At 32.1% G+C, this 12,082-nt stretch overlaps 1 protein-coding gene across 4 annotated transcripts in view; it reads left to right on the plus strand.

Moving 5' to 3' along the window:
- LOC108756569 (KN motif and ankyrin repeat domain-containing protein 1) overlaps positions 1-8,317 on the plus strand; it is a 38,675-nt gene extending 30,358 nt beyond the window's left edge. For all 4 annotated transcript variants that reach the window (XM_018500466.1, XM_018500467.1, XM_018500469.1 and 1 more), the window contains 6 exons: positions 848-963; positions 1,360-1,440; positions 2,100-2,324; positions 3,256-4,496; positions 5,689-6,292; positions 6,425-8,317. In XM_018500466.1, coding sequence (XP_018355968.1) covers positions 848-963; positions 1,360-1,440; positions 2,100-2,324; positions 3,256-4,496; positions 5,689-6,292; positions 6,425-6,868 — 2,711 coding nt within the window. In that variant the 3' untranslated portion in view covers positions 6,869-8,317. The remainder of the gene's footprint in view (positions 1-847; positions 964-1,359; positions 1,441-2,099; positions 2,325-3,255; positions 4,497-5,688; positions 6,293-6,424) is intronic.
- Positions 8,318-12,082: the final 3,765 nt, after the last annotated feature.

Genomic DNA, 12,082 nt, shown 5'->3' on the forward strand with positions numbered 1-12,082 from the left:
ATATCTCGTTCGTCACGAATTGCGTGCTGAAAATTTTGCATCGCGACGACCGAGCCCACGAGATATATCACGACATTGTCAAAGGAATTTGCCATATGACTATGTCTGTCGCATTTCTTCATTGTTCTCTTCGAGATAACGTTCTGCTCTGTAACGCATTTACTCAAGTGCCGATTAAAAAACATTTCGTCAAGAACAGGTGAACTTAGGTTGTTGTAAATGTTGCATAATAATACGTAGATGCAATAATAATACATAATACGGCGATATGCAATAATGACGCTGATAAAAGAATTTAATTATGCTTCTTCATGTCTATTATCGAGTAATGATATGTAAAAAAGAGCAATCAACAATTGCTAAAAGAAATAGCGACATTATTAATAGCTACATTAAATGAAATATTTCTAAAAAGTATTCTTGTATGATTCTATTGTTTTTTATTTATCTAGATTCTAACACTATTTTCTTACAAAAGAAAAGAAAGGCACAAAGTATCACACACACAATTTATTAATAAAATTCTTTTATTATTTGTTTCTTAAAATAAAAATATATAAGTATTATACTAAATAATACACGTATCAATTATGGATTTTATGTTTCAAGAGTATATTTTTTGAAAATCTCTCCCTCGTGCGGAGGAATCAGTTTAAATTAACTTCCTTAGTTAAAGGGTTAACAAAGCCGGAGGGCAGAGTTGATCGAAGAGGGAGATTAAAGTGGATGTTTCAACGTTCAGAGCAATCACATTTTCTCAGAAATGAATAAAATATTCCTTGCAAAAGAAGTGCATCGAATAATTAAGCGCGTCGTACAGTTTTCCAAGACTGATTTTTTTCGCTAGATGGCACAAATGGGACGGCACCGGTGCAAAATGCGGCTCAGACAGACCAGCCGGCAGATTCTGACAACGCCAGCGTTGGAAGTGGCAATTCGAATCTTAGTACCGGCGCACTTCAGGTATGAAATTTATACTTTATCATATCTATATAACTATCGTTATAATATTACGATAAATTGTACATTATATTATAATTTATTTGTTGTAAGACAAAAATTGCGTGGGTGATTGAAATTCGAGCGACCGAAAATTGAAAAATTTTCTAATAGTTTCATTCTTGCCACACTTATCTTATAAAAGATTTTTAATATTTTTATATATTATTCCCTATCACTCCTAGCTTTAATTGATCTCTAATTAAATATTTCTTACAATCTTAGGCTTGATAATTGAATCCTTATCAAGCTCCTTTTCTTCTTTAGCTTCTAATTTAATATAATAAGTAAGTTGATGTTCAACTTTGTGAAATATAAGAGCAGAGAGCGATAGTAATAATATTTTTTTATATGTTACAGAATATCAGGGAACAAATGGCGGCATCTCTGGAACGAATGAAAGAGCTGGAGGAACAGGTCAAGGCGATTCCCATGCTGCAGGTGAGTTCTCATTAATTTCCTATTCTCCCACCTACGCTTTCGTAACGTTCATCGCCCGGCATGTAATTTGCACCCAGGCAAGCTCTTCCGTTCTAGCGAAACGTTCGTGTGCAAGATATTCCCGCTGCTTTATCATGATCTCGTTGTTCTTATTATGACGACTTCTCGTTGCATTCAATGCACAAACTATGCGAAAATATAAAGTTCTCACACTTTTTTTTTTTTAATGTTTCATGGATTTATATTTATATTCATGTAATAATTACTATCAATTGTAATATGATAAACTTGAAAAAGTAAAAAATAATAAAATTAAAAAAGATAATGATTTTTAGAATTTTATTTTTAATCAATTTTATATTAATTTCATTTTATTTTATTTAAAAAATGCAGAATATTCTATTTCCTTATTCTATTTATTTCCTTATTCTATCCACTGATATCTAATCTAAAAATATAATTACACAAAATTTATTCTATTGCTGCAATTTATGTAGTATTCTTTCAATTGATGTAATATTTCTATTACTTCCGCAGCGCTAAAAATCATGTTTTCTCACGCGTCGCAATTTTATCAATCTTTATAAAAAAAAAAAAACTACACTATTGCCAAGCTTATCTAACACCGTACACGTAATCTCTTTCTTTTCCTCTTGCAGGTGCAAGTCTCGGTATTGAAAGAGGAGAAGCGCAATCTTCTACGGCAAGTGGACGAGCTGAGTAAAACGAATTCCTACAATGACACCCTACACAGGCATCGCAGCCAGTCGTTTTCAGAACAACGCACCCTACGAAATCTGAAGAACTCTGAAAGTGTATCTACCAGGGACATGGGAACCATGTGTGGCGTGATGACAAGGGATGTCGGGGTATCGTACCAACCGGTAAGAATTGTGTTCTTATTTAAGCATCGTGCAAACTATTTATTTATTCAAATAGATTTTCCAAAAGATATCTACCAAAAATTTGAAATTCTAAATATTTGTTATTAAAATTATTATAATATTTAATTAAATATTTTAGAATTTATATTATATTTTTTGTTGATATTTTAATGTATTAATTTATTAATTTCAATGGCTTTTTATTGAACTTTACTATATATTTTTAAAATATTTTATTATCTAATTTCATGAATTTAATTGATCTATTTTTAATATAATTCTATAAAATAAATAAATAAGGAACTAATTAAATTAGGATTAAAGATAATCAATATTATATATTAAAATTAATTTAAACGAACTTCTATGCTATTTAATGTATACAATTTTTTTAGATTACATATTTAGTTTCTTTTTTAAGTTAGAATCTCTCACTAAATTATTCGCCGATTTATATATATCCTGAAATGAGCATCGATTGCTTCTCTAATTAGAAGTGAAAATCGGAATTTAATGGCGATATATTATTTTGCCGTGTCATTTTCTTACATCGTCAAAGTCAAGCGCGCGCGTACATATTGCTCATAAATATTCAAAAATAGATAGAGATTGAAGATTATAAAAATATTAATTACAATATGTATCCGCTCTTTAATACTATGCTGCGTTTCTTTTTGAAACTTCCCAGATATGTCATCGGCAATATAATTTGCTCGGTATGCAATGGTTCGTAATATTTAAAGCGATTAACAATGTATAATTCAAAATCAATATTGCGCTATTTTATGTAAGATTGTGTAGCAATTACATCGAAGTTAATTAGTGTTTAAAAGAAGATATAAATATAATTCCGAACAAAAATATGCTTTAATAACTTATATTCAAATTTATCAAAACTCATTGCATCGAGTTAACAATTATTCGCGTACAGGTTCGAACGAGAGACGTCGGTATGATAACAAGCACACCGATCAAACCATCGCTACAAAAAAGTCATTTGCGAATCGAGGAGATTATGCCCGAGATCCAAGACCAGAGTACTGTATTGATCGACGAAACATCGTCAAATCTCTCGAACCTTTACGATTCCCAGCATCGCAGTTGGAAATCGAGTTTGACCCGCAGTCAACTGATGCTGGAGGAGGTCCTGCCGGGAGTACGAAAAAAGCAATTAACGAGAACTCCGCTTCAAGTGGAATCGATACCGCCTAGCGAGAACAATGTGATTATTCGCAAAACCATAAAGAAAACGCGAGACTTCGGTATCAATACGGAAAACAAATCCAGGAGTCTTGAGTACAGTCACTTCCTAATTGAGGATATTGCACCGGAAGCGAAGAAGGAGATCAAAAAGCGTTCTTACGGCACAACAACAAGATTAAGTATGAAGGATCTTCTAACGAAGGAAGATGCTGAATTGCTTGTGGAACATGCTCTAAGGAATTACAAGAACAGTTTGGTGAAAGATACTTCCTCCAGGAGCGTTCAATGCAGCCCAGAAACGCCGAAAGTCGCTGAGAAGCGGGATCGGTCGGTCCAAGTGACGGAACAGTTTAGAATGCGCTCACATGTGAGCGTAACTGCTAAGCCGATAACATCGGAGGTCGGGATCGAAGTCAAACTCGGTTCTTGCATTAGAAGCATAGGCGTTGGACCAGATCCAGTGCAGCCGCCTGTGTCGTTGAACTGGATAAATTTGAGGAGTCATTCATTCAACTATGGTGACACGCGAATGAAGACAAAAGCGAGCAAGTCGGTGGCGGTGATGGTGGAGGACTTGGTAAAAACCACCACTCGCGGCACCGACACTTCCGGTCTCACGCCAAAGTGCCGAGATTTTGGTACCTCGACGATGAAGAAGACGTTGGTCGACGTGTCGGTCGGTGATTCTGTGAGGCCGCACATCTCGATCTCTTGCGCGGCGAATTATTGCGACAATTGCAAGGAGACAATCAAAAGTTTGGCGAAGCAGATAGCGAACAATGCAGAGAACAGCCTGAATCATCAGAACAGCAATATGGTATCCAGGATTCCGAGGCCGTCCCATATTCCTCTAAACACCAGCGATTATAGAAGACAGTTCAAACGCCAGGACACTTACACAAAAATACCAGCCGCCGGTGTGATTAGATACGACGTGGACAATAAAGAGCAGTACGACAGTAGCAATCGGTTAGTCATTTGGAATTACTCTTTATTTTATCTTATCTTTTACGGGATACTGGAGAATTAACAAAGATTTAGGGATTACAACCCTATATCTTTATTAATTCTCCAGAAAATAAATTAACCGTATCTAAATTATTCTGCAAAAAAAAACGATGAATTAGGGAGAATAAATTATTTTAATAATATATTTAATTTAACAATATCGTTTATTGTTAAATATATATTATTTTACTCCATGAAGCTTTATGGAATATTTATTATTTACTTGGAGAAAATTACAAATTGTAGATAATTATTCTTGTAAATTGCGTCAAGTTTAAATTTATTGTATAATTTTAAACTTTATACTTTACAAACGAGTAGATCAAAGTATTCACTCCTTCAGAACTCGATCTACCCTTCCCGCTTGACTACGCTCCACGCCATCTGTTATTTCCGTGGTCGAAGGTCGCTGTTGTCGAAGGGGGTTGTTTCGCGTAAAAGAGGGTGGGAAAAGGATAGCACGAAGCCAATTACAGAGCCGCGTATGACGTACTTCGGGCCTGTCAAGCGTGCCGAGATAGTTTGTTGTTGTTTTTGAGTCCATGGTTGCGCGCGTGTCGAATGCGTCATCGAGTGCTCTTCCTGGCACAACAATCACGTAAATACCGCGACGAAAGTGTCGAAGCGTCAGATATTGGTGCGCGTCCCACGTCGTATTGGCGGTTTTGCAATGGTGAACGAATAAGTGTATCTTCGATCTGGACAGATCGATGCAACAGCAAACCACCTCTCGTTTATTTAGCGATCTCAAAATCTCCGATATCTCGCCTTGTCCGGCCACGGAAGGGTAACTTTCCCCTCCTTCCACTATCTTACTTCTATTTACAGCATCATACTTATTGTCATTAATTGCATCAGTATTGTGTTGAATTTTTAATATTTTAATATTAATAACTTAACGATACTTTTATAATATTTTATAAATCTTTCTTATTTAAGATTTGAAATTCAACCTTTTCGATTATGCCAACATTCCATTAATTAGATTATATTAATTTTATTGAATAGACTTTGCAACTGTCCTTACATAGCAGGTACAAAGAAATAATAATTAATCAGATAAGCGTTATATGTATATAAGTATTATATGTATCTGTGCCAAGTATTTTGAAATAGATATTTAAAAAAATGTTTCTTCTTGACTGTGTCGCAGCATTCAACAATTGCAATCCGAAAAAACCAAGGATGAGAAGATTGTGTCAGAAGAGATGCGTAACGTGGAGAAGGAGACAGATAACGAGGAGAAGTCCGAGCTACCAGAATCAGCTTTGTTTCAACCAATTCAAGATAAGCCTAGGAAAAAGGTTGAGCCCTCGAAGGAGATGCAGGCCGCCATGAAGGTGCTCAACGACAGTATCAAGAAATCACCCAGCAGAAATATCTCTCATCAGCTTAAAAATGCTACCAATATTATACAACAAGAATGGTTCAAAATATCCAGCACATCTAGCGCGAATCCGTTAGATGTCGAGGATTATTTGGACCGTTTTGAGGAATGCTCCAGCACTCTGCTGGAGTACATTGTCAATATGACGGACACCAGTGGAAATACAGCGATGCACTATGCGGTCTCTCATGGCAATTTCGACGTGGTGTCTATATTGTTAGATTCGAAAGTCTGCGATATTAATAAGGCGAACGTGGCTGGTTACACGGCTGTGATGTTAGCTGCTCTGGCAGAAGTCAGAAATTCCACGCACGCCTCGGTAGCGAATAGATTATTCCAGCTTGCTGACGTCAACATCCGAGCAAAATTGGTAAGCTCAGCTACATTATAATAAATATAATAGAAGCACATTATATATTTATGAAAATAATAAGGCAAATTTGCTCTTATTCTTTCTGTGAAATATATTTACAATTCTCTAATTTCTTTTCTGTGCAAACAGCATGGGCAAACTGCGCTGATGTTGGCAGTATCGCACGGACGTAAGGATATGACGCAACTGCTCCTAGATGCTGGAGCAGCAGTTAATATCCAGGATGAAGACGGTAGTACCGCGCTAATGTGCGCAGCGGAACACGGCCACACCGAGATCGTGAGGTTGCTCCTTGCACATCCGGACTGCGATCCATCTATCGTCGATGTAGATGGCAGTTCGGCCCTGAAGATCGCCCTGGAGGCGGGTAATCGGGATATCGGAGTGCTACTTTATGCTCATGAGCACGTTAATCGGGGCATTAGCCCATATTCTACTCTGAGACGAAGCAGAAGAGGTTCCAAGCCGACAACGCCCACTGGACCATCTCCGTCGGCTCCAGCTAGCCCGGCACCATCGCGACGTATTCACTCGTCCAGCGTTTCTCTGAACACATCGAAATATTCCAAATAATTCCAATAGCAGATCCTTTATATACGATTTTCTTAAAATTCATCCATCATGATTTTTCTTTTCACACATTATTTAAAACGTATAGTAATTGGCAAGCGAGAGTCACAGTATAACTGGAGCTTTATATTTAAGTATAACTCTTCTCTTATATAGTCTGTTTTATATTCTCCTATAAGTTATGATTATATTTATAATGTATATTGTTATATACATCATACTGAGAACATACGACGATACATTGAAGTCCTCTTGCCTAACGATCGATTTCTTTCGACAGAACTGTATTGTATAATTTAGGAAGTCAAGAACAATGCTCAACACTGTATATATCTATTCAGGGTAACGTTGGAAAAATCTTGTAGTTTAGTTTGTAGCAGTAATCTTTAATAATAGTCCAGTGTAGGTGCTATCAGGCATTTTGACGAATCTTTCATAAATCCTTCGTAAATTTTATACGATTTTGATTGTATAGCACATCCTTGAGGAATACAATTGTTCTCTTAGACAGGGTGTGGAAGTACAAAATAATTAATATCCATGACGATACAATCCACAGCAAAGAAAATTGGTAAACCTTTTTGTTTTTTTTTTCTTTTTGACTCTGTGGCATTGAACATTCCAAAAAGAACAATCGTCGAACCGAATTTCTTACGGTAGAAATTTATACAATATTTAATACATCCAAATTTCAGGCCTAATCTCAAATTACTCCTTGGGATCAAATCGTCAATGTCGTGTGCATATATACATATTATTTATGTACACACGATATATAGATACACCGATATGCGTAGAGAAACATTACGTAGTGATATATGTAATAAATGTATATGTTATAAGAGTGTGAGAATTTTACGATTCAACAATTGACATTGTGTTTTCATTCGCGAGCGACATCAAACGTACTTATCACTGTTCTATGTTGAGATAAAAATGTTAGATAGTGAAAATTGTATAAAAGCAGTATATCTAGTTGTAAAACGTATCGAAAGACTTACGAAGAAAATTATGTTTTTAAACTTGTTAACAATTTTCGAGAATATCGAGAATTTTATATATGATCATATCGACGTAAATATATGTCTATTTAGCCGAATGAATCATCAACACGAGCATTGAGAATAATAGCGTTCCATTTACGTAAAAGAAGAATAAATACATTGTGAACGTTTTTCTTATAAGGTTGTGAATAGAGTTATAATTAAATTATTTAAGTTCGAGAAAGATCAATAGTTAAACATTATCGTAAGTGTTTCTCCATCTCCGAGAGTAATTTTATGGCGATTGTTGGCGTGAGATATATAATTGTATATCAAACGTGTAGACAATGTATGAAAAATCTTGATACCGTAAGAATTTATAGAAAGTAGAAAAGTACTCCTTTATTGTTTGTGCCTTTATATTTAATATATAATACTATTAATAATATTCTGAAACACGATTCTTTAAATGCCCTTTGTCTACAATCGATCTAATATGTATGTTATAAGAAAAAAATATTTCTTAACAGAATAACAATTTTTTTAAAAGTAATATAAAGAGTATATAGGTCATATATATAAATAAGAGTCAAATATAAAAAAATTTTTTAAACATTAAAATTCCAACGAGAAATATACTCTGTAATTAATTTATAAAATCAAATATATTATATGTTTCATATAAATATATTACATTTTTCAGATAAATATATTACATGTTATATTTTACATATTTTAAATTTATAGAATGTTTAAACATCGAAAAACAAAAAAAAACAATCCTAATCTCCAAACAAATATAGAAGATTTTCACAAGGTATACATACCGATCATAAACAAAATCTAACTTTGCAATAACAATACTATTTTCACATCTATTATTATTCTTCAATAAGTGTTATAGTTACATATATTTTTACCTCGAGGTGCATTTTAAATATACTTATAATTTTTATTTTATATACTATTAATTTTATATCATGACCAACTTATTTCTACATTGACCATAATATCACTATTTTACTTTTTGACTATTACAATTTCTTATTATAAACCATCACACTGACTTTTAATATATATTGATGAACATCTTCTCGACATGCGAAACATAATTATATAGTTTGGTGACTTTTTTTTCTAGAGTTATTTTCAGAGTAATGTATTTGTTTGTTTTTCATCATCGTACAATCCATTTAATTTATTTCTAATTTTTTTTATCAGAACATCAGCAAATTTTAAATAACCAGTTGTCTAACTGCTATTACCAAGAAATGTTTCACAGAGAGACCGACATTGCTCGCAAGCGGTTGTTCAAAATTTGCCGATGTAAAAAGTCAAATTAGAAATAAATTAAATGGATTGTACGATGATGAAAAACAAGCAAATATGTCATTCTGATAAAAAAAACTCACCGAAGGTACCATACAGTTATGTTTCGCATGTCAAGAAGACGTTCGTTAATTTATATTAAAAGTTAGTGTGATAGTTTGTAAAAGTGCAATAGTCAATAAGTAAAATAGCGATATTACGATCAATGTAGAAATAAGTTGATTATGATATAAAATTAATAGTGTATATAAAAAATTAAAATTATATATAAGCCGGGCTCGGTAAAATAACCGATACGACTTATTTGAAATAAAAAATATATAATAGGTTCCAAGAACTTATTTAAAGTATTAAATAAAAAATTATTTAAAATATAAAATAAGAAATAGGACCCGAAAATACATTAATTTAAAATATAGAATAACTTTTATTTAAAATAGAAAAATAACTTGTCTTTTATTTTAAATAAGTTTTCGAAGGCAATTTCTTATTTTAAATAAGAAATTTTAAATAAGAAATTGTTTTTCGAAAACTTACTTAAAATATAAGATAAAAAATATGTGCTTTAAATAAATGTTTCAAATACAAAATATTTTAATGATTTTTAATAAGTCAAGACTTATTATTACGTTGCGTATGTACACGAGCCTATTTTTCTATTTTTAATGATTTTATTTATTTAAATATACATTTATAAGTACAATGTTTCAGTTTTTTTTTATAACTATAGCCTATAATTAATATTTACTAGTATTAACTTTGCGAACCACAGGTGAAAAATTGAAACGGATCATATGTGGGTATATCTTGTACCCCACACATGCTATACTTCATCATAAATATACTATAATTTAACTATTCACTGTTACTTTTATTGATCGGGTCGGTAATATAACTGATACAATTTATTTAAAATAAAAAATATAAAACGGATCCCAGAAAATTATTTAAAATGTAAAATAAGAAATAGGTCAGGAGAAGTTATTTAAAATAATAAATATTAAATAACGTTTTAATTTTTTCTTTATTTAAAATATACATTTTAAATAAATTTATTTGAAATAAGACCTAGCCCTGTATATAAATATATTTAAAATACGTCTCGAGATAAAAATAAATGTAACTGTCACGACAGACAAACGCTGACTAAAGAATAATAATAGATTGAAAATAGTCTTGGTATTGCAAAGTCAGATTTTGTTTGTGATCGGTATATATATGTTTCGTGGAGGCTCTATCTAACCAGTTGTCCTTCCGTTTTCTTGGCAATAAATACTCTTGATGGTTTGCCAGATCACTGAAGAAGAGTTACAAGGGCGTGAAAAATTTCTTGGATCTGCCAGGGATCGAATTTGAGTCTAGCATGGTAGACTCGCGTGCTGTCTATCAAGCTACGCTCGTGCTCTTTAATATATTTATATGAATAAATTGATAAGAATGAAATATCAAGAATATAACGATAAATGTCGCAACAAAAAATATAAAGACCACTAGGGATCATCTAAAATATACTCTATCAACTACATTATAGATAACGAAGTACGTTAACAATTCGCTTGGCAAGACTTAGAAGAGTTTTAAATAGACATCAAATTGTACTATTAAAATTACTTATTGGACAAAATTTTTGAAAACAAAAAATTGTGTTTTTTTTTTATATTTTCTTATTGGCATTAGATAAGCCGTAATATTACAAACTTGATAAATTTAAAGTAATGATATTAGAGTCAGATATTTTTTTTTCAATTTTATTCTGAAGAAATTAAATGAGCTGAAACATATATAATAAGATAGCTCGAAATACATTTATATATATATATATATATATATATATATATATGTACATTGTACATACAAAATTTTTAAAAAATTATATCGTTTTACTTTGCGCATCAATTTCCGCGCCCGACTCCTAAATGCCCTTTTTTATTCAATTTTTAAAGCTGTATTTATAGATGAGAATAGGAACGTTCTTCAATAGGAATATATACTTATATAAATATTATTATATATAAAAATTAAAAATAATAGTAATACTTGGATTTTACATTTTAATTTAATAGAATGTCACTTGTATAATTTTTTACAGAGAATTAAAGCTGCCCGTTATTTATCATTGACTTTAAATCGAATTTTCTGATGTGTATTTTTATAAATATAATATGAAAATCACATCCTGTTATGAGAATACCAATCTATTAAAAGTATCTTTTTTAAATCTGCAAAATTAGTTATAAATCTAGCTTATATTGATATCTAACTGCTAAAACCATCCGTTTTATCGACTAAACGCAATTTTTGTAGAACAATTATTTTTTCCTCTTTTACAGATTCAAAAATCTTTTTATTTTTTTGAAGAGTAAGTATACGCATTAATACGTATCTCTGTGAGGTGGAGTTTATGCCGAAAATAAAAAAAAATTGTTTCAATTGAAATCTTTTACTATTTCTCAGTCTAATATAGTGTCAGAGATGTCAATATATATGTTTTGCGTCGTCTACAATACATGGAGTAAGAAGTAAAAGTAAGAAATTGATCAATCACAGTCGAATGTGAGAAGAATAATCGGCTGTGATCTCTCGGTCAATTTTTTACTCTTATTTCTTACTCCGTGTATTGTAGCAGACGACGCATAAAAAGCTTCGCACAATCAAGGAATAGAAATAGACAATAAAAATTTGAACCAATTAGAAACCATGTACTATAGAATGTACAGTTTTTGATAAGTTGAAATTCTTATTCTCTATTCCTATTCCTATTTTCTGTACCTATGTCTTGATTGTGTGGAGCGCCTACATTTTATTTCACATATAGCACAGAAAGTTCAAAAGAATTCAAAAAGAATTCAGTAAAATGTCAATTCTGAGTTTATTTGTTGCTGAGATGCAACAAGAATTATTTTCA

The sequence above is a fragment of the Trachymyrmex septentrionalis genome, unplaced genomic scaffold (assembly GCF_001594115.1).
Source record: "Trachymyrmex septentrionalis isolate Tsep2-gDNA-1 unplaced genomic scaffold, Tsep1.0 scaffold128, whole genome shotgun sequence".
Classification (NCBI taxonomy): Eukaryota; Metazoa; Arthropoda; class Insecta; order Hymenoptera; family Formicidae; genus Trachymyrmex; species Trachymyrmex septentrionalis.